A 22,210-nucleotide genomic window follows, 5' to 3' on the forward strand; every position below is an offset into this window, starting at 1 on the left:
AACTTGAAGGTTATTTGTACAGAACATACATTTTTTACAACTCATAATCCATATTGCCGTGTAATCATCCACTGCTACTGCTGCTAAGTCGCTTCAGTCATGTCCAACTCTATGCGACCCCATAGACGGCAGCCCACCAGGCTCCCCCGTCCCTGGGATTCTCTAGGCAAGAACACTGGAGTGGGTTGCCATTTCCTTCTCCAATGCATGAAAGTGAATCATCCACTAGAACCTCTTAATTGCTAGGAATTTGACCACAGCCACTGACCCTTAGAAAAATCACTATTGATTACTTTCAGAGAATAAGCTTATTTCTTTGGTAGTTAAAATTTTGATTTTTTTCCTGTACCCTTAATAGGTTTTAAGTAAGCAAAATGTTGATTTGACATCTGTCACTTTTCTTTTATAGAGAGAATAAAAGTGGAGCTCATAGTGTTTTAATATATAAATAAATGTTTGATTTATTTCAACAAAATTGTATGATTTGTAGTTAACCACTCTTTGGGAGTGGCTCGGATGGTAAACAATCTGCCTGCAATGCAGGAGATCCAGGTTCAATCTTGGGTCAGGAAGATCTCCTGGAGACGGGAATGGTAACCCACTCCAGTCTTCTTGTCTGGAGAGTTCCATGGACAGAGGATTCTGGTGGGTTATATAGTCCATGGAGTTGCAAAGAGTCAGACATAACTGAACGACTTTTACTACACTACTGCTACTCTCTGGAAATGTTTTGCCAGACACTTAGATTACCTGCTGGTGGAAGCATGCAGACCTGCCGTTCATGAATACAAGCTGGTACAGTCAGTGCAGGCTGTGAGGACGCGCAGAGCTTTATAGCTGACCACTGGAAGGACGGGTGTGGGTCTCAGTCTCCCCGCCTGTCAGATGAAGAGGCTGGACTGGATTCCTTCTTCTTCTCAGATCAGTTTCCACGAGCCTGTGTCTTTTGTTTATGTTCAGGAATGTTAACAACTTCAGATTAAATACTAAATTCCATTCCCTCCCCTGAGGCAGAATTCAGTGTGTGCCACTAGTATATAAGCTTTTAGTTACAGGCTCTGCGTCTCCTATGTTTGAAAACCTTTTATTAATCCTTTATTATACAGAAAGCCTTTCGGGCCATAGGTGGCACTGTTGCACCTTTAAAAAGTCTTCCTTTTCCTGTTTGTGGAAGATTTAACTGGCAGTCCTTTAATTTGACTTTGTTGAATGCTTCAGGATAGCACACTGTCCACTATGTCTGGTTACCTGGAAAAATTATTCTAGGTATTTGTACCTTATTTTTATTCTGTCATCTCAGTGTGAAAATTTCAGGCTTGCTGTGCAAACAATAGCGAAATTGGACTTTTCTTCCAATATTAGAAACCAGTGAGCCATGACTTTATAAAACAGAAGTGGTCCCTGGAGCACCTTAAAGCAGAAAAATGTGTTGAACTCCCTGAGTATTGAACCCTCTGCTGTGCGTTAATCAGTGGGAGGTGATTTGGTTGGTGTAGGAGGGAGGGTCATTTTTTGACTTGGGTTGAATTCACATGCTGCCCCTTTAGCCGTGCCAACTTGAGCCAGTTTTTTCTGAGTTTCCCCCTTGTGTGTAAAATAGAGATGCTACTGCCTGCTTTGTAGAATGTGAGAATTAGAAGTTATGTGAAGTGTTTAGCATAGTGGTTATCTCAAAAGAGCACAAACCCTTAGCTCTTGCTTGGTATGAAGCCATCATTTTACAGTCTTTAGCAATTATGAAGGAATTAAAACAGGGAAAGCTGGTTTTATGATGAAAGATTCAATTAAGAAATGGGTAAAATATTTGAAGAGGGTCAGTAGTTCCTGCACTCATAATTTAGCAGCAGCATTGGAATGAGGCCGCTATACAGTCACCCTGAACATTAAGCCGCACCATTTTTGGCTAATTAATTCATGTTGGGGCTCAGGTGGGACCAGTAATTACAGTCCCTATTTTCTCCACCAGCCAACTGAGAGATGGGGCAAAAGTGTAGGGGGTGGAGGAAGTGTCCTCTTTGTTACTGATAAGGCCTCATTCTCCACGCACTTCAGGGCTTTGGGGGAACAGTGCCTTAATATTGTGTCCTGGGGCTCGGGAGGCCGCTCCGGGTCGCAGCGGGCCCTCGCGAGGGGACCTGGCCCCACGTGCTAAGGGCTGTCACGCCATGGAGCTGAACATCCTGGCCGTTTCCCGAGCGTGGCCAGCACCTGGGCAAAGAAAGGTTTCCCATGTCCCCTTTGTCTCCCAAACTCCCCGAGCCCACTCCTCAGCCCGTTTGTGTGAGGAGGGCTGGCCGTGGGTCAGAGGTTGGGAGTGTGGAGGATGAAGCCCATGGGGTCACAGAACAATTGGACCCAACTGAGCACGCACGCACGGCACGCTTCACAGGTCCCATTTGTTGAGCACCTGAAGTGTGCTATATACTTTTCTAATTAAGCATTTTACAGACACTACTTTAATCCTTTAATCCTCACAACAAGCAAGTGAGGTGGGTTTGATTATGATCCCAATTTTACAGATGTGGGGATTGAGGCACAGAGAGACAGGGTAAGTGATTTGACCAAGGTCACAGAGCTGGTAAGCGGCAGAGCAGGGATTCAAACCCCAGCAGTCCGGCTCCAGGCTCTCAGAGTTTGGCCCATCTGTGGATCTGTACATACACCTGTCCATCGGTCAGCCTGGAAACGGTGGGAAAGGGAGAGTTACACAGGTGTTCACAGCTGTGTCTCAGCGAGGGTCCATGCACCGTGACCCTCATTTTTCGTGATCCAAGCAGCAGGTCTGTTCGAGTTTGGTTAACGTGAAACCTGTCCATTGGAGGCGGATGATGCTGATAATATAATTTCTGAGCACACTGAGGTACCCATGGAGCTCTGACTGGACAGTGTCCTGTTTCTCATTGTGATTTCTTCAGACAGTGCCAATTATTATCTCCACACCCCCTCATACACGGACATAAGATGAGAAGCTTCTGACTAGCCCAGATAATCAGTCAGCAGAGCCCACCAATCAGAAGACTGTCATGTACCTAGAAGTGGGTTTAATGAAAGGAAGGAGCTTCCAGGGAGTCCAGTTAAAGTCCAGCTGGTAGAAAGCAGTCCATTTTTTGGTGGCTGAGCTTGTTCTTTGTTGTTCGAAAAGATCGGATTAGGTGAATTAGCTTAAAAGACAGAAAAGGGTCATTTCAGGTGGTACGTTCACACCAGTAAGAAGTGGTAGTTGACCGCCTGGGTGAGTCATGAGAGAGAAAGATTTTTACAAACTTCATGAAACAGCCTGAAAAGCTCTGCAGTCTCAGTGCCATTAGCATGGGACCCTGTTCATCCCTGGATGTCCTGAGGGGTTGAGTAATTGATGATTGTGATAATGACTCTGAGGCATCAAAAAAAAAAAAGGTCTCCTATTTAAAGGATGTGGTACAGGATACTATATTTGACCGGAGCTTTCAGTGAACAGTACGTGTTTAGCACCATCTGGAATTCCCAAACTCCCCGAGGTTCCCCGCAGCCAGTGCCCTCTCGGTGCAGACCTGGCGGCGCTTGTCAGGGGCCGTGATGGAGCAGCTCCCCTGGCTCCCCGTCCATCCGTCCATCAGTCCGCCCACCCTGCAGGCTTTCTCATCCCCACCTGCCTGGTAGGGCTGCCCTGACAGTCACACGTGATGGTGGTCAGGCATTGCATTTGGTGTAGTCAGTGTCAATGACAGAAAGCACCTGTTTCTTATTAGAATGGTGGCTTCTGGATTGCGGTGATTTTTAGTCTGCATTTAAAAATACATATTGCAGTGCACAAAGTGGCTCTTAAGTAGCGTCCTGGGAGCTGTTCTCTGTGTGGACAGTTGAATACATGTGCTAATTCAATACGACTGTGTTATTGGGACACAGCTTTGTGAATCTTGTTAATGTGTTTAAAAACTATCAGAGCTGATGATCGGCAGAATTCTTGGATCCAGTGCCTCTTAGGGTGTGATTTGCCATCGTGAGAAATTGCATTCTACGGAGAAGGCTAACTAGGTCTCATTGATATTTGGATGATTCAGCAGATGATCGAGGCTTTCAAAGCCTTCTTGATAATTAATGAAGTTAACAGTTTTGTGTTGTAGACTAACTACAGAGCTACCTTCTAGAAATTGGAAATCCTCAACTTGTGAAGTGTCCAGTAATTCTGTGTGTGTGTGTGTGTGAGTTTGTGTGTGTGAGAGAGAGAGTGTGATTTCAGGAAAGGAGAAATAAGTTCCATGTAGCCATCTGATACCTTTCTCCTCCAGACCAAGGTGTGGGCATTTATCTACACAAATAAATCGGTAGTTCACTTTCACTTCTGTCATTTGGCCTATTTGAGGGAATAAGAAATTGTCATACTTGTTTCAGAAGAGTCGGGGAGCAGGAGCTTAGAAAGTGGGGCGGGAAGCAGACAGGGAGGCACATTATGGTTTGTGCGGGGTATGAGAACCATTAGCTTTCCTTTTTTTCCTTCTAAAGCATAAAGGCATTGAATTGTAACATACTTTTACTCAGAATTGTTTTTCTGATCAGACACAAGTGTCTCAGATTTTTCAAGGCTATGTGAATTATGAAATGCGATTTAGTAGTTATCTTTAAAAGTGGTTTTGTTTTTCAGATAAAAGATCATAATCTGTTCTTTCTTCCAGGGGCCCAAGAAGTTCTCATTGACCCAGGTACATAATCTATGTGCTTAGTCTCTCTCAGTTATTTTTTTTAAGTGCTTGTTTCATGGTGGTGTGAATGAATGGTTGCAGTTTCTGGATTGTGATCTTTGGAACGTGCTGATTTAAGTAACTTTAAATCAGAACAGTTACAAACGTGATCGCTGTTTGTTCCTTGTTTGATGGGGCACCCTATTGATTTATGTTGTCTGTCCAAGAGGGAAGTCCTTCCTCCAGCATGGTTAAGTGAATGATTTGCAGTGTGCCTTTAAAATTCTCTGAATGCACTGAGCATGCCTGTCCAGTTAATTTTGAAGTCATGATTCTGCTCTGATTCTCTGGCTTACGCTACTTTCAATGTGAATTTGAACTCTCTGTTGCATTTCATGTGTGTGTTAACAGGGAAAGACATTGTGCTTTTTTTTTTTTTTTTGCAGAGGTAGGTTTTCCTTTCCCCTCTTAATGTCTTCTTTAATTAATATAGCAAAAATCTCTTTTATTGCAGTGCGTAATTATTTCAAAATGAGATCTATTACTTTCTGGCTTAATTGGTAACAATGACAAAGAGTCATTAAAAAAAAAGAAAACCCTGCCATCCTTTGGAGGATAGAAATCAGGGGGTCATGCTTACACGCGCTTTGTGGCCAACACGCCTTCGCTCATCTCATTGTATGTAAATCTTGCTTCTGAGATGAAACTGCTTCAGGTTTGTAGATTTCTGTTTTAACATTTGTGTTGCATTCTTCCTCTAGGCTGATGTTCCCTGATGGAGTTTGTGGAAGTGTTTCCCTTCCTGTGTGTAGGAAGGGTAGCAAATGCTTTGTGGTGTTTTCAGGAGACCCGAGTTGCTGTTGAGAAAGCAGCTGAGGTTGGGCTCTGTAGCTGAAGGACACTTCCGCATCTCCTGGCTGAAACCGATGAACAATGAAACCAGTTTAGATGTGTTGGTGTTTGACCAGTAGCAGTTATTGAGGCTATACCGGCTAGTTTTGCCTGATGGGAAGTCCTGGATTCACTTGTGGGAGAACTGGATGCTTTACTAAGTAGAAGGAGCTTAGCGATGTCAGAAAAATCAGTTGCATGTTGAGATTAAAGGAAGAATGTAGTGTGTTTTACTTCTGCAACTTTTCAAGATAAGGTGGTATCGGGATGAAACTGAGTCTTGAGTGCTGAGAGTAAAGTGGGGGTGTTTCTGTGGGCGATGTTGTTCAGGCGCATGTCAGGATCCCGTGGGAGAGCTTGAGGCTGGCCGGAGAGCCGGGGTCTGGTTTCCCAGGGCGCCCTCTGTCATGGTTCCAGGCAAGAAGGACGCAGCTTGGGCCTCTCCTCCCCAGGGAGAGCGAGGAGAGATTGAGGTTCTGCAGCCGCCCCCCGCCCCAGTCCTTTCATGCCCCGGGCCACTCCAGTTCACCGGGAACCGTCTAGCCTCTGCTCACGGGGCCTTTGTCCAGGGCTGGCCGCGCCCTCTCTTCACTCACCGGCATCTCCTGTCTCGGACGTTAGGCTCGTCTCCTCTGCCCGCTAAACCCCGGTATACGTGTGGGTGGGAAGCCTGCTGGTGGGGAGCCGTGCGCTGACTCTGCCTCTCGACGGCTGGTGTTCTCTCGTTTGGCTCCATAGAAAACCCAGCCCAAAACTGGATCACTGTCTTTTAATTTTTGAGCTTTCAGTGGATGAGTTATTTGAAGCAGACTGTCTCAGGGTTTTTGCTGCCCTCTTTCCGCACAGCCGTTTCACGGGCCGGAAGGAGGAGTTGGACATCCGCTGGTTGCTGGCTGCAGTGCTTGTTTGGTGGGGTGCACCAGCACGAGCAATCCAGGCTTCTCCTCCAGCCATTCCTCACAGCTCAGCTTCCGAGCCCTTGATCAGCACTTGAAGCAGAATGCTCCGTGGTATCACACTGTCATTTCTTGTCATTTCTGAATGTTCCGTGAACGTTCAGCCCCTGTGTCTAGTGAAGTGATATTTTGTCCGATTCAGTGAACTCACGTTTGCTGTTCCCATTTTCATGTTGACAGGAGCTTCTTCCTCCTGTAATGAATGTGAGCAGTTTGCACGTACGATGTCAGAGTACTGGTCCGAGGGGCTTGTTTACTCTTAACAGTTTTTATACAGTTCACCCATTAAAATATACAGAGGTTCCACTGTGTGCCCAGAGTGGTGTGTCAGCATCAGTCTTGGATGTTTTCATCACCCCAGTCACCCCCCACTTTCCCTGACCTCCCCCACCCCATGCAGCAGCTCTTCTCTCTGGATTTGCCTGTTCTGGACATTGCGTATAAATGGAATCCTACAACTTGTAGCCTTTTGTGACTAACTTCTTTAGCTTGGCATAATGTCCATGTTGTTGCATGGGTCAGTCCTTCATGTTTTCATTTTGCTGAATGATACTGCACCTTACCGATAGACTTTTTACTTACCCGTTCATCAGCTGATGGACATTTGGGTTGTTTCTCCTTTTTGGCTGTTAAAGAGGAATGGCGCTGTGAACGTTCATGTGTAAGTTTTCAGGTGGACATGTTTCCAGTTCTCGTATGTGCCTGGGAAGTAGAAGTGCTGGGTCATGGGGTAGCCAAACGTTTAACTCTTTGAGGAGCTGCCAGATTGTTTCCCACAGTGGCTGTGCTAGTTAGCAGTCTTGCCAGCAGTGGATGAGAATTTCCATTTCTCTGTCCGCGTCAATGCTTGTTGTTATCTTTCTGTTTTTTGCAGTTCTGTAGCTTCATTTGACAGTCACTGGTTGGTTCTCATCCACAGTAACCGTTTGTGGGTCTCTGATGATGGTGACCAGCACACAGGGCTTGTGCGGTGTCTGCATTGTGTTTTCTGACGCCCTCACACACCGCGGGACGTTCCTCACTCCTCTGGCCCGGCAGCCTCGTCGATCCTGGTGTCAGCGCACACCTCTGGAGCGCCTGTCTCCTTCACGACAAACTTCAGGATTTCTTTGAATACCTGAGGGGCACGCTTCTCGAAAGCCCCTCCATGGAAGCTCTTTTGAAGGTTGATAGTGTATTTTCTGGTCACTACCTTGTTGATGGCGGACTGAGCCTTCTTCTTGCCACCTAAACCCAGGCGACAAGGAGGCTGTGAGTGGAGTGGGACAAACCCAAGTCCGGTTCCCCTCTCCTGGTCAGCCTCATACAACCGTCCCTGGGGCTCTTGGAGTCTCAGGTCTGGGTGTTGTTTTCTTTTTGATTGTAGTTATTCTTATGAGTGTTAAGTGGATTCTCCTTGTAGGTGTTTTTTTGTTTGTTTGATTAAAATGTAAATGTGAATTTTATTTGTGTTTGTAAATATTTGTGTGCATTTAGTAATGGTAAGTTTGCAATATTAGACATACGTCTATGTGGAGTATAGTTGATTTACGTGCTGTGTTAGTTTCAGGCATACAGCGGAGTGACTCAGTTACACATATACTACATAAATCCGCTCTTTTTTTTAGATTCTTTCCCCATAATAGGCCATTATGGAGTGCAGTCCCCTGTGCTGTGCAGTGGGTCTGTGTTAGCCATCTGTTTTATACAGATAGCAGAGTGTCTGTGTCAATACCAATCTCCCAGCTTACCCCCCTTATCCCCCTTTACATCTGTGACTCTACTTCTGTTTTGTGAGCCAGATCATCTGCAGCCTTTTCTGGTTCCATATGTAAGCAGCGTCATTGATTTGTCTTTCTCGTGTCTCACTTCACTCAGTATGGTGGTCTCGAGGTCCATCAGTGTTGCTGCAAATGGTTTGTTTGTTCTTTTTATGACTGAGTGATACTCTCTTGCATGTGTGCCACAGTCTTCTCTATCCCCTTCTCCATTCATGGGCACTTAGGCTACTTCCATGTCCTGGCTGTTGTAAACAGTGCTGCAGTGAACATTGCAGGGCGTGCGTCTTTCTGAATTATGATTTTCTTCATCCTTGCAGTTTTGATTTGATTTCCTTTATGGCTAACGGCACCAAACATCTTTTCACTGTGTTTATTGGCCATTTGTACAGTTTGCTTGAAAATGTCTTTTCAGATCCTTTATTTGTTTTCTAAAATATTTGTTTGTTTGTTTATTTGGCTGCTCAGGGTGTTGGCTGTGGCGTGCAGGCTCCTTGTTGCAGCGTGTGGGATGTAGCTCCCTGGCCAGGGGGCAAACTGGGCCCCCTGCATTAAGAACAGTCTTAGCCACCAGACCACTTGGGAAGTCCCCAGATCCTTTATGTTTGATTGGGTTGTTTGTCTTTTTATTATTGAGTTGTGAGAGTTCCTTCTGTGTTGTAGATGCAAGTTCCTTGTCAGATGGTCTGCAAACATTTCCTCCTGTTCTGTGTGTTCTTCCGCTTTCTCGATGGTGGCCTTTGACGCATGTAAGTTTTAAATTTTGATGAGGTCCACTTTATCTACATTTTCTCTGTTGCTTGTGCTCTCAGTGTCATATCTTAAGATCTGCGCTATTTTGTGTGAACTTCATATTTAGAGCAGTTTAGTTCTTACAGCGGATCTAGGAGAGCGGCACTGTTGTTATCCTGTCTGCAGATGAGGAGATTGAGATGCAGAGGAGCTCACTGGCTTGTCAGGGTTTCAGCTGGTGAGCGGGGGTGTGGGCATTCAGACACACACGTCTGTCTCCAGCCTCTGTTCTCTCAGCCACCGTCCTCCAATCCTTTCCGTAGGGCCAGTTAGTTAAAGTCCTTACTTCTTTGAGCTCTTATTCACTTTTTCCTCATTAGGGCCTCCTCTCTTCATATACCTTGCAGAGCTTGGTGTCGTTTCATTTTAGGTCTAATGTTGGTGGAAGCATTGCTACCAGGTAATTTTTGTACTACCCTCCCGTGATAATTGTTGCTAATTGACCTAATAAAGTCACACTTAAGTCTTTTCTGGTCATTACACTAGAAGTAGAGTCATAGCTATAGAACACTCAAAGAAAGAATTTGGTTTTATTTTGCTAACCAGTGAAATAAAACCTCCGTGTTGACATAGATTATAAATTTTCCAGAATAGGGTCACTGTCTTCCCTGTATTTCATTTGTTCAGTCGTGATGTGTCTGGATAGTGCCCTGTTGTCCAGCAGATTAGTTAGAACATGGTGCTCATGGATCATTGTAATGACAGAATTTTGACAACAGTATCTGCTGCTTGTTTCACAAGGAAAAGGTAATATAGAGATACTGCTCAGACCTATTTTAAAAGCCCAGAATTTTGAGAAGAGTTCCACAAACCATAGAAAGGTATTTTCATTAATTTTAAGTCTATCTTAGACACATCATGGTTACATAGCAGAGTAAATTTATTAACTAGATTTTACAAGAGAAGTGTACTATTGATTATTTGTTTTAATTAAAGTATTCTGCCTTGGATAAAGTAATTAGTGCTCATGAGTGAATAAAAGTAAGTTTGCATTTATATGTGACCTGGGGGCAGGCTTCCTACATATATACACATGTTTTGATCTGTTTTTCAGAATGTTTTTGTAGCTTTTCAACTATGTTCTAACTTTAGAATTGTATTTAAGGAAATTATCACTGTCTGGTGCAGTTTGCACTGAGTTTATCCTGTCTTATGCACAGAATTCCACCATCTCCTGGGTAAAGATTTTCCTCTCATTATATTGAGTTAATGTCATAGTTATAGGAACTGTGATTTCTAGGCCTTGCTCTCCATGCTTTTGAAGTTGGCTATCAAATATGACTTTCCCTTTGTTTCTTGGGTTTTCATTGTTCAATTAGAATTTTTGAAGATGAATATATTTTAATATTTTGTACAGATTTCCCTAGAAACTTGATGTGTTTTCAGTTTATGAAAACTTAAATATACTCTTGTTTTTATTTTTTAACTTAATTTTACTTTTAGCCACACTGCATGGCTCGTGGGATCTTGGTTCCCCAACCAGGGGTTGAACCTAGGCCACCGCCGTGAAAGTACCAGTGAGTCACTAAATCCTCACCACTGGATTGCTAGGCGGTTCCCTGCTCTTGTTTTTAAGCAGTTACTTTTCATTAAGTATTTGTTTCTCTTTATAATAAAGACTTTTCATTTATTTTAAGATTCATTTATTTTTAACTGAAGGATGATTGCTTCACAATATTGCTGGCCTCTGCCATAGAGTAACATGAGACAGCCATGGGCATACACATGTCCCTTCCTCCTGGAGCTCCCTCCCACCTCCCACCCCTTCCTTTCCCCTCTAGCTGTTAGAGAGCCCCGGTTTGGGTTCCCTGGGTTCATATTGAAAATCCCCATTGGTTATCTCTTTTACATATGGTAGTGTACAGGCTTCCGTGTCGCTCTCTCGGTGTGTCCCACCCTCTCCTTCCTTCCCCCCAGCCTGGGTCCATGAGTCTGTTCTCCATGTCTGCATCTTTCTTGCTGCCCTGTAAGCAGATCCATAGGTTGCCCTGTGAAAAAAGGTAGTATATTACATATACCTTTTACACTTGGCTTTTTTTGGTTTTATTTTAAATTTCATTTTACTGTGTTTGTTTTTACCATCTTTTTACGGACTGGAAATCAGTCCATATCAGCTTGCAGACATCATCCTGCTTCCCTCTCCAGGGGATCTTCCTGACCCAGGGGTTGAACCTGGGTCTCCTGTACTGCAGGCAGATTCCTTACCCTGGGAGCCACCCGGGAAGCCCGTTCATTTTCTCTGCGTGTTCTTGTTTATTTTACTGTGTTTTATTTAACTAGCCTTCTACATGTGGACATTTTGGTTGTCTCCATACTCTGTAAATTACGAATGACACTGTAGTGAATAAGCTTGTACGTGTGCGTTTGTGTTGTTGGAGTTGTGTCTTTGGCATAAATTCCTACATCGGGAATCACTGGATCAAAAGGTAAATAAGTATGTATGGACTTCTATTCAATTTTGCCGCACTCTTCTGCATCAGAGTCACACCGCTTGGCATGCCCAGTGGCAGTGCATGAGAATGCCTTTTCAGCACAAGTTCACCTGCAGAGCCTGTTTTAAGCATTTACATTTTTACCAACTAGACAGTTGAGAAATGGTGTCTCTTACTATTAGTGAATTTGAATTTATTTTTAATGTTTAAGGGCTATTTCTATGTTTTTTAAGATGAATTATCTGCTCATATCTTTTGCTCATTTTGTTCTTCTGGATTTTTAGATTTTTTTTTTTCTCAATTTTTATGGCCTGTTTATATATTAGGGATATTAACCCTTGGTGATATATGTTGAAAATACTTTTTTCTTTGGTTGCGTATGTTTTGGCTTCATTTATAGTATTTTCCCTGTGTTTTTAAGTAATTGAATTTATTAATTTTTAAAATTGCCTTTGGATTTGAATTATATTTGGGCTTCCCTGGTAGCTCAGCTGGTAAAGAATCTGCCTGCAATGCAGGAGACCATGGTTCAGTTCCTGGGTCGGGAAGATCCCTGGAGAAGGGATAGACTACCCACTCCAGTATTCTTGGGCTTTCCTGGTAGCTCAGACAGTAAATAATCCACCTGCCATGTGAGAGACCTGGGTTCCATCCCTGGGTTGGGAAGATGCCTGGGCTGGGACAATCCCCTGGAATCATCCTTAGAGAGCCTTTCCCTTTGTTCAGGTTTTAGATGAACTTACCCTAGTTTTTTGAGCTTCTTTCATGCTCTTCTGTTGTGCTTTTAGATACTAGGCCATTTGGAGTTTGTTCTTGTGTTTGGTGTGAAGTGTGGGTCTGGTTTTATCTTTCCCCAAATGGCCTTCCAGCTGTCCCAGTGCTGTTTACTGACAAGTCCATCTTTGCCCCAATCATTGGAGGAGTTTATCCCACACTTGTCCTGGTTAGCATCAGACTTCCCAGCTGCCCTTGTCTTCCTTCTGTCCCCCCGCAGGTCAGGGCTGGTGGTGCCCACGTGGCAGTGTTTGTCTCCTCATTAGGGAGCAGATGCATGTGACCTCGTGTAGTGCCAGCCTGCTGGAATCACCATCACACTGGTACCTGCCTGATCCAAGCCTTTGTTGTTTCTGTGGTTCTGCTTTTCTCTCTCTGCTGCCTCACGTGTCTCTGCTTTACTCCCTTCTTCCTGCTTCTCTTTGTCGAGTTTCCACCTTGTGCCTCCTGTATGCTCTTGCCCATCCTAGGAAAGCAGTGACTCCCTCTTGACTGAATGATTAAACGGTCATTGGGTTGATACTTGAGAGCCCTTGTGATGATTTCCCCCCTAACTTTCCCATCCTTAACTGCGCCCTCTCCTTTCCTTTGCTCTCACCTGAGTCTCACCCTGCCTGTGGCACTGATTTTTCCTGTCTGTAGACTCCTTGTTTCATGAGTTCACAGTAATGTTACACGTGGGCTGTCAAAACTTTATAGGTATCAAGAAAGGTCAAACCCATTGCATATCAGTATTTTTAGAGGGTGTTATTCTTCTGTTGAGTGAAATTAAGTCATCAGCCCCACTAAGCTCTCCCGTGAGCTGTGTTCTTTTTATGTTCCTACACATTATATTTTTCTGGGTTGCTGCCTATGCGTTTCCCCCCAGCCTCGCTCCTGGAGTTCAGTAAATCATTAAAATGGAAGTAAAAGTCTCTCAGTCATGTCTGACTCTTTGTAACTTCATGGGCTGTGTAGTCCATGGAATTCTCCAGGCAAGAATACTGGAGTGGGTAGCCTATCTCTTCTCCAGGGGATCTTCCAAACCCAGGGAGCAAACTGGGGTCTCCTGGCTTGCAGGCAGATTCTTTACCAGCTGAGCCACCAGGGAAGCCCAAGAGTACTGGAGTGGGTAGCCGATCCCTTCTCCAGGGAATTTTCCTGACCCAGGAATTGAACCAGGGTCTTCTGCCTTGCAGGCAGATTCTTTACAGGCTGAGCTACCAGGGAAGCCCCTAAATCATTAAGGGAGCCCTCATTAAAAGTGGTTCACCCCCTTTTTTTTAAAGGATGGGGGGCCGTTTGCTCCTTCTCCCTTGTTGGGAGCTTCTTGATGAGGTGAGTTGAGGTGAGTTTCCATAGGAAGAATGAAGACCCACCTCGTGCTGAGCCCCACTCATCCCCTTCCTTTCTTCAAGGGAAAATGGTCAAATTTGACAATATAAAGACAGATTGTTAGAGCTGATGAGATGAATGAAGGCCACCTGTTGCCTGTGAGCTATTACTCAGTGCCGGAATGCAGTGTGCTGTGGACGCGAAGAGCACACAGTGCAGGCTGAGCGCGGCAGCAAGGATCGCTGGCCCGAGGCCACACCCTGCGCTGCAGAACCGGCTCTGAGGTCTGGAGAACTGGTGGGAGTGCTCGGCCTCTCCAGGACCGTTTCTGTCCTGCAGAAACAGGGCTCACTAGGAGTCCGCCCTCGTAGACTCGCTGTGGGTTGTAAAAGAGGACACGCGTGGACACCCCCACACAGGTCCTGATTCCCTGTAAGTGCGGAACGACACAGGTTTCGCTGGGATGGAATCATGACCACCCAGGGTGGCCCCTCAGGGCTCCGAGGGTGTTGCGTGCTTTGGAGATGGACTTCTCAGCTCTGCAAGGACCCAGGGTTGTGTCGTTGGGCCTTGCCGATTTGAATCTATTCTTTAGAAAGTATAGATTTTAGGTGTTTTTTCAAGCATGCATGCCCTCTTATTATTTATAGTTCTACCCTCTCATCTCTTGCTGGGATTTTCACAAAATCTGTAGCAACACGAAACCCGAGTCCACTTGCCTCCCGTCTCTCTCTTGTGCTTCTTTCTGCCCCAGTTGAAGGGGTCTCTGTATAGGGAATGTTCTTTGTTTTTCTTTTCCTGGAGTCTCTCTCTCCGTCTGCCCATCTTTCACCTGTCCTTCTATCCGCTTACTCTTCCGTCTTGTTCCAAAAAGCATCAGAGGCAGCTTACAGAATACCAGAATACCAGATAAGTTGGTGAGAAATAGGGCCTGGTTTAGACAGCAAGGTGAGGAGATGAGCTTGCGCGAGAGGTGCGGGCTGTGTGAGGCACACGCCTTTGCCCCATGAGTTCCAAGATCGACAGCAAGCATGTGCCCAAATCCCCCAGCAGAAACACGAGGGAAACAGGATTTGTGGGAGATGCTCGCTGTCTGTGAAATAAACAAGGGGCTTAGGAGAAGCCAGCTTTTCCTGCTCTGAGGCTTAGGAGAATAATTTTTGAATGTTCCCTGAAATCAACGAGTATTTCATCTTTTTTTTTTGTCAGAGTTCTGTGTGTCGTTGGTTGCATTCTATAAATGGAAATGTCTCCAGAACTCTTCCCCCTGTGTGTCTGATGGCTAGGGAATTAGGTGGTTCTGCTTATTGACAGGGCTTGGACAGAAATAGAAAATGACAGCCTCAGAAAGGATGTCAGTATTTGCAAGTTATGTTTTTTTTCATTGCTCAGTTCAGGGAACATTTTCACCTAGTTTATCTCCGTCTGAGGGCGCAGTGTGGCCTCCCGCTAGATTAAGAGCTTTAGTGCTGGGGGATAGTGCATGCTGACTGCATTGCTGTCAAGACAACTGAGCTAGTTATTGTAGACGTGTTACTTTTATATAATGCATTTCATGTCCTTTAATAAAAAGTTTCAACAGGGAGGAAGGCTTTATTCTGAGTTAATTAACATTGACTATAGTGCTTTGACCATTTAGACTACTAAAGGGAAGGTGTAGCGGTGAAGACCTAAAAACTGTGTCGTTATTTAAATTTCAGTCGGGAACGTTCAAGCTTTATCTTATCTGTGCCCCTCTTTTAAAGTAACAAAGCAGCAAGACGGAAAGTGCGAAGCGTTATTTCTTGTCTTCCTTTCGGTGTGCAGGTGCGCTCACTACCAACGGCATCAACGCAGACACCAGCATGGAGATTGGACGGGCGAAGAACTGCCTGAGCCCCGAGGACATCATTGAGAAGTACAAGGAGGCCATCTCCTACTACAGCAAGGTGATGCCGCCCTGCAGGCCCTTTGTGTAACCGTGCTGCCTTAGTCAGGGGTTGTGCACTGGGTAATGCAGCTGCGGGATCTTCTAGTTAGTTGTTTCTGTAAGTGTTCGCGTGTTGTTCCCGGGTGCGTAATACCATATGCCTGAAAATGGTTTTTGTTGATTGAAAATGCTGCATACTTAATTTAGTGTCTGAAGAAGGTGGGGAAAGAAGCTATATGAGATACTTGAGATAACATCTCAATATCTATTTTCTGTCCTGTTTTGCCAGTGTATATTATCTGTATCGTAAAAATGGTGAGATTCGGTACTTCTTTACTGTGTGGAGATGCACATTTTTCATTTGGCATATTATGTGTGTTTCTGCATTATCGAATTTTCTGTGACATGGTTTTTAATCACCTGCATAGCAATCCATCTTGTGGATACACCATTTTTTTTTTTTTTTTACTTTGGACTGAAGAAAAGTTTAGATTTCAAATATATTTAACTGAAATACTGGAAAAGGGCCTGGGGTTGTACAGAAGAGTGAAACATGAACGTCCCCTACTTCCCCTGCCCTTATTCCCCAGGAGTAGCAACTATTAACAATTTGGGCTTCCCGGATGGTGCTAGTGGTAAAGAACCCGCCTACCAGTGCAGGAGACAGGAGACGCAGGTCTGATCCCTGGGTCGGGAAGATCCCCTGGAGAAGGAAACGGCAACCCACTCCAGTATTCTTCCCTAGAGAATCGCATGGACAGAGGAGCCTGACGGGCTGCAGTCCATGGGGCTTCAGAGTCAGACACGACTGAAGCGACTGAGCACAGCACACACCCCTTCATGACCTTTATGCCTGTGAGATATACATGTGCATTTACACATATGTGAGAAATGAATGCCTATACCTATGCACAGTATATGTGTGTATGTGTGTTTTATTTACAAAAATGAGACCGTACTATATAATTTTTTCTGCAGCTTGCTTCGTGCACTCAGCCATATACCATAGATAGCCTCCCATTTCAGGTCTGCTTGATCCTTTCAGACAGAGACTCCTTCCAGTATGTGGGTGTAGTCACTTCTCCATCACTTCCTTTTGTGGGAGACGGTCGTGAACCAGACACCCCCAGCAGGACCAGGTGCCTCCCGCTCAGAGTTCCCAGCTCACCGTGACTTACCCAGTTACCATCCTGCGGATGGACACTTAGGTTTTCTCACTTTCTCACTCTTAGAGAGAATGCTTCACTGAACATTCTGACTCTTGTCCAATAGATTCTTGTGTTCTCGTATGTTCTTGTGTTCCTTTAGTTAAGATTTCTGGAAGTTTAGTCACTGGACAGGATGTTTACATATATCACTGGTTACTTTCAAGTTGCTCTCCAAATTTGTTCTCCAACAGGGGGTGAAAAGATGGAGAATTGCTCATTTAACCAATTCTCTCTTACTGAATATTGTTTCATTTAAAATTTACTTTGCACCATTGTAGACAGTGCTGTTATAAATTTACTTGATGGATAAATCTTCTGGGCTGATTTTTCTTAAAGAATCCCTGGAAGTCGACTTCAGTCAGAAAGTGTGCATGTGTTTTTTAGAGTTTACGCATGCGTTGCTCTGCTGTCCTCCCAGAAAGTTGCGGACAGTTTGTTCTACCACAAATGGACACTCTCCTTTTAAAATATTTGCCAATATGATGAGTAAAAGTAATTTTTCATTGTTTTGGTTTGCATTCCATGACCAGTGTGGTATTGAACATTCTTCACTCATTAGTCAATGGCATTTTTTAAAATGAATTATCCATCTTGTCCTTTGGGGAACTTTTCTTACTGCTTTGTGATAGCTGTTTGTAAATTGTGGGTTTTAGCATCGTGTCTGTCATGGACATACGTCGCAGATCTTTTTCTTGATGTTGCTTGCATTTTGTTTACATGGTTTTTCATTTAGGTTGTGGTCAAACCGTTTTTAATATAGTGAAATCTTTTCCTGATGGGTTTTCTGTTTGGTATTTTCTTAGAATACTCTCTTACAGAGCTTTCCTGGCAATCTGCTGACACTTTGTAAACAAGACCTGAGACATTATTGGCTGTGAAGTCCTTACTGTTATAGTTTGCTCTCGAGCTCCCTATGTTTGGGGTGTTGTCTAGGCTGTATGCAGCTAGATCTGAACAAAGGGAGGGTGATGGTCTGTGATGCTGGGCCTTCTCTGATGCAGGGGGATTTCCACCTTGGTTTTGGAGTCAGGCAGACCTGAGTTCACATCCTGCCTTCACCAGTGGCTAGCTTTGTGACCTTGGGCAAAATACTGTACTTTTGGGGGGCCCTATTTCCTTTATCTGTAAATAAGCTTAGTATTTATTTTAGGATTTTATATTAGAAGTGAATGAGATAATTCTTCCTGTATTTCTAAAAGTATGATCGAATAGGTCTGTGCTTAATGTTGGTACCTTGGTAGGTGGTTACTAGGGAATCAACAGTGAAAAACAGGGGCATGGCCCCTCAGCAGACAGCTTACGTCCCAGGATGATGCTTGTAAGCCCAGGTGTGGAGCAGACTTCTAGGAAACGTCCTGTTCGTTATGACTGCAGTTTAAATCTCACTGTAATATTTAAAATGTTGTTGTTGTGCTCAGTCGTGTCTGACTCTGTGAGCCCCTGTGGCCTGTAGCCCCTGGGCTCCTCTGTCCATGGAGTTCTCCAGGCAGGGATACTGGAGTGGGTTGCCATTTATTTCTCCAGGGGATCTTCCCGACTAAGGGATTGAACCTACGTCTCTTGCGTCGCGTGCATTGGCAGGAGGATTCTTTAGCACTGTGCTTCCTGAGAAACCAGTGTTTAAAATATGTAACTATCATCAAAATATGTGAAAAAAAAAAACTGAGATGACTTTTTTTCACTTCAGTAGTTTTCTTAAGAGTTTTGTAGGAAAGGAAATAATTTTATTTCAATGGAAACGAGTCCCTGTTAGATTCTGTTGTGTTGTTAAATGGTATATAAAACTGATATAATTTTTACATCCCTATTAATTGTTAGGTAAGCACAGTTCCATCTTGTGCCGTCTTTGGTAAATTACATGTAACTTATCACAGGTTCTGTGCATGTTATGTTTTAGAAATGAGGATGTAGTGGAGGCCTGCTCCTCTGGCACAGTAATTTCTTTTTCTACCTTATAAATAATTTTAATAAGGAACACAAACAACTGTGTGTTTATGCTTCTTAATAATCCGTAAGTGGGCAGACTGCGTTTTTGTGAGCGGTTATACCAGGCAGGACTTGGGGTCTCAGCCGACGCTCGAGGGGGTGGCCAACTCCGTGGCACATTTGATACCTCACTGGGTGTGGACAGGGGTCTCCTGGCCTCGGGTTCTCTCCAGGCACCAGGATACGTGGATTTATTCACCTCTGGAAGCCTCTTCCCCAGCTGCAAGAAGTCTTCAGAAAGCTCAGTTGAAAACTGCTCCAGCTCAGGACCGTCAGGAAAAAGATAAAAAGGGTAGAAGGACAGGGAGCAAGGAGGGCTCATGCTGGGAGAGAGGAGGGTGCAGGAGGGGGGGCCTGGCCTGGCCCCACACAGCTCTCAGTGGCTGAGGGCAGCTCTCCTGGCCAGATGTCACCGTAGGCAGAACCTGAGGAGCTGGAGGTGAGGTTGGAGGAGGGCCATTACTGAGCAGCAGCTGAAGTCCATGGTCCCTTCTCTGATCACATGTCTGCACTTGTCCTTCCTCTCATGACCTGAGAAGCAGGAACAGGTAACTCAGGGAGAAAACTAGACACACGTCAAGCGTGCTGTGCGGAGAGACACAGTGACACAGGGAGCTAGGACTACTGCGACAGAGGACATGAACTGACAGCTCCTGCCTCAAAGCTGCAGGTGTGAGAGAGTCTAAGAGCACAGGAGCCAGGTGGAAATGAGCAGCAGAGTCTCCATGGATGGGGTTTTGAAATTCTGTAAAGTAGCCAGCTGATTGAACCTGGTGGGCTTCCATCTATGGGGTCACACAGAGTTGGACACGACTGAAGTGACTTAGCAGCAGCAGCAGCAGCCAGCTGATGTGAGAGTTGGACTGTGAAGAAAGCTGAGCGCCGAAGAATTGATGCTTTTGAACTGTGGTGCTGGAGAAGACTCTTGAGAGTCCCTTGGACTGCAAGGAGATCCAACCAGTCCATTCTAAAGGAGATCAGTCCTGGGTGTTCATTGGAAGGACTGATGCTAAAGCTGAAACTCCAATACTTTGGCCACCTCATGTGATGAGTTGACTCACTGGAAAAGACTCTGATGCTTGGAAGGATTGGGGGCGGGAGGAGAAGGGGACGACAGAGAATGAGATGGCTGGATGGCATCACCGACTCGATGGACGTGAGTTTGAGTGCACTCCGGGAGTTGGTGATGGACAGGGAGGCCTGGCGTGCTGTGATTCATGGGGTCGCAAAGAGTCGGACACGACTGAGTGACTGAACTGAACTGAACTGTTGGTTGTATTACTCGAAGGAATGCTAACATATGTCTATGCGCGTTTATAGGCTCACTCAGTCCCTCCAGCCTCTTTTGCCCCCAGCAGTTCTTGCCTGGAGAATCCCAGGGATGGGGGACCCTGGCGGGCTTCTGTCTATGGGGTCACACAAGAGTCGGACACGACTGAAGTGATGCAGCAGCAGTTGGGATAGCCTTTCTCAAGCACAAACTTGGCTGGGCTGTGCTGCAGGTCCTCGCACTGGGGAGGTGCTGCTCAGTGTCCCTGGGTCCCCGGCTGCAGTCTGCACATTGTGACAGAAACCTCTCTCTTCTCTTTTGATCCTACAGTATAAGAACGCTGGGGTGATCGAGTTAGAAGCGTGTGTCAAGGCAGTCCGCGTCCTTGCCATTCAGAAGCGGAGTATGGAAGCGTCGGAATTTCTCCAGAATGCAGTTTACATTAACCTTCGGCAGGTGGGTGTGTGTCCACCTCCGTGTGGAGGGGTTAACGCAGTTCCCCTGGAGCTTTTTCACCACAAGTTTGCCTGGTTTTGCTGTGCTAGGATTCAGTGTGGTCAAAACCCTGGAGTCAGAACTTGAAACCCTGATCAAGGGAGCTGTTTTACTTCTGTATGTTATGGTCTTTTACTTTCAACATTCAAAGTTTTGTGCTTTCAAAATTATTTTGATTAGAGAGAGAACTTTGCTGTTAACAGCTTTGCTGCCTTGGCCAAGCGTTAATGCCTCTTTTTTGGTCACTTGACGTGATTGCATTTGTGACCCTGTCTGGGTTGTTCATGTTATAAAATATGAAGTGTGTGGAAGGACTTCATACAGCTTGTTATACACCGTAGGCGTCCCACACATATGACCTGGATCTGGATGTGTTTTTAATGAGACAGAATCACCAGAACGTTTAGTTGCAGATTGCTAATGCAAAACCCCCAGATCAATAATCCAGCTAAACATCTATGGTCTTTCTAGTCCACTTTGGATTTTTATGGCCAGGGCCGCCAAGATGGAAGAATGAAGCAGTTTGCTTAGGGACCCATGGCTCGGGTGAGGACACAGGTGACTGTCCTCGAGCAGATCTCGCCCAGCCCGGCATCGTGCTCCGAGAGGGCCTAGCGGTGGGGAAGGCAGAATCTGCTCTCGTTGTGCCAACAGTTTCATTGCAAAGGTGAAGAACTTGGAGTTTATTCTCACAACAGTGGGTTTCAGCAGAAAGGCCTTAAGAGCACAGGGATGATGGGACCCCCCCTTGTCTGGAGCAGGGTGAGCATGGTGGGGGAGACCAGGTGGGAGCTCTTGAGGGGATGTAGGTGGCTTCACTGGAGTGGTGGTGGGGTGGTCAGTGGGAAAAAGGCAACAGATTGAAGACATGTGTTTAGGTGAAAGGAAGGAATTAGTGACCTACGTGAGGGCCAGGTAGAGTAATGCCCAGGTTTCCAGCTTGATTAATCAGGTAAGTGATGGCCGTGCTGTGTTCAGAGAAGAGACTCTGCAGAGGGAGTTTGGGGGGCGAGCTGATGGAGTCAGGTGTGTAATGCACAGCCTTAAATATGTGGGTCTGGGGGACTCAGGTAAGAGAGAGGGGAGTCAGGGAGGAGAGGGAGAGAGACTTCAGCATCATTTTGCATTCTGAACATGTAAGAGAGAATGGCCGGCCTCTGTCACAGAGGCTTAATATGTTAACGTTTTGCCATATTGACTGCAGAGCTTCTTAATTTTTAAAATGGAAATAAAATAGAAACAAAGCCATGGAGTTAATGAATGTCTTAGAGTTGATATGTATTCTGCTTATACGTATTTTGATACCTCACATATTTATAACCAGAGTCTATAAAATGTTGAATGTTTTGGTGTGATCGTTAAGCACAGGGACTGGGAATACACACAGCTGGGACTTGAGTCTGGCTTTCGTCTCCTTGCGTAAATTACTCAGTGTCTCTGTGCCGTATCAGAAATGGTTGAGGTTTCTGGTAAAGATGGGCAGGAAAAGCGAAAACCCACCGCTTCACGGGGAAGGGTGGAAGCCAGCGGTCGACAGCACCGGCAGATGAACGGATGTGTGGGTTGGGTGACCACTCACTGTGGTTTCTGGGTGACCTGCGGGGTGTGAACCCTGGGCCAGGTAGGGCGTTTGTAGGGATGAGCAGGCGTGATCCCTGGCTCTGAGGCTGCCATCCAGGGAGCAGCCCTGGGTACACATGCAGCCCCAGGGGACAGCTCAGGGTGCAGTCCTGGGACCTGTGCTGAGGGCAAGATGAGGGCTCCCCCG

The 22,210-nt window shown here is 45.4% G+C and overlaps 1 protein-coding gene across 4 annotated transcripts in view; it reads left to right on the plus strand.

Moving 5' to 3' along the window:
* The window catches only part of TRAPPC9 (trafficking protein particle complex subunit 9), a 415,657-nt gene that overhangs the window by 28,716 nt on the left and 364,731 nt on the right, over positions 1–22,210 (plus strand). For 3 of the 4 annotated variants that reach the window (XM_055431945.2, XM_088844845.1, XM_055431942.2), the window contains 3 exons: positions 4,653–4,679; positions 15,381–15,502; positions 20,278–20,403. In XM_055431945.2, coding sequence (XP_055287920.1) covers positions 4,653–4,679; positions 15,381–15,502; positions 20,278–20,403 — 275 coding nt within the window. The remainder of the gene's footprint in view (positions 1–4,652; positions 4,680–15,380; positions 15,503–20,277; positions 20,404–22,210) is intronic. The other variant, XM_055431946.2, reaches the window with a different exon arrangement.

The sequence above is a fragment of the Moschus berezovskii genome, chromosome 16, assembly GCF_049115385.1.
Source record: "Moschus berezovskii isolate FMDL1 chromosome 16, NW_MosBer_1.0, whole genome shotgun sequence".
Taxonomy (NCBI): Eukaryota; Metazoa; Chordata; class Mammalia; order Artiodactyla; family Moschidae; genus Moschus; species Moschus berezovskii.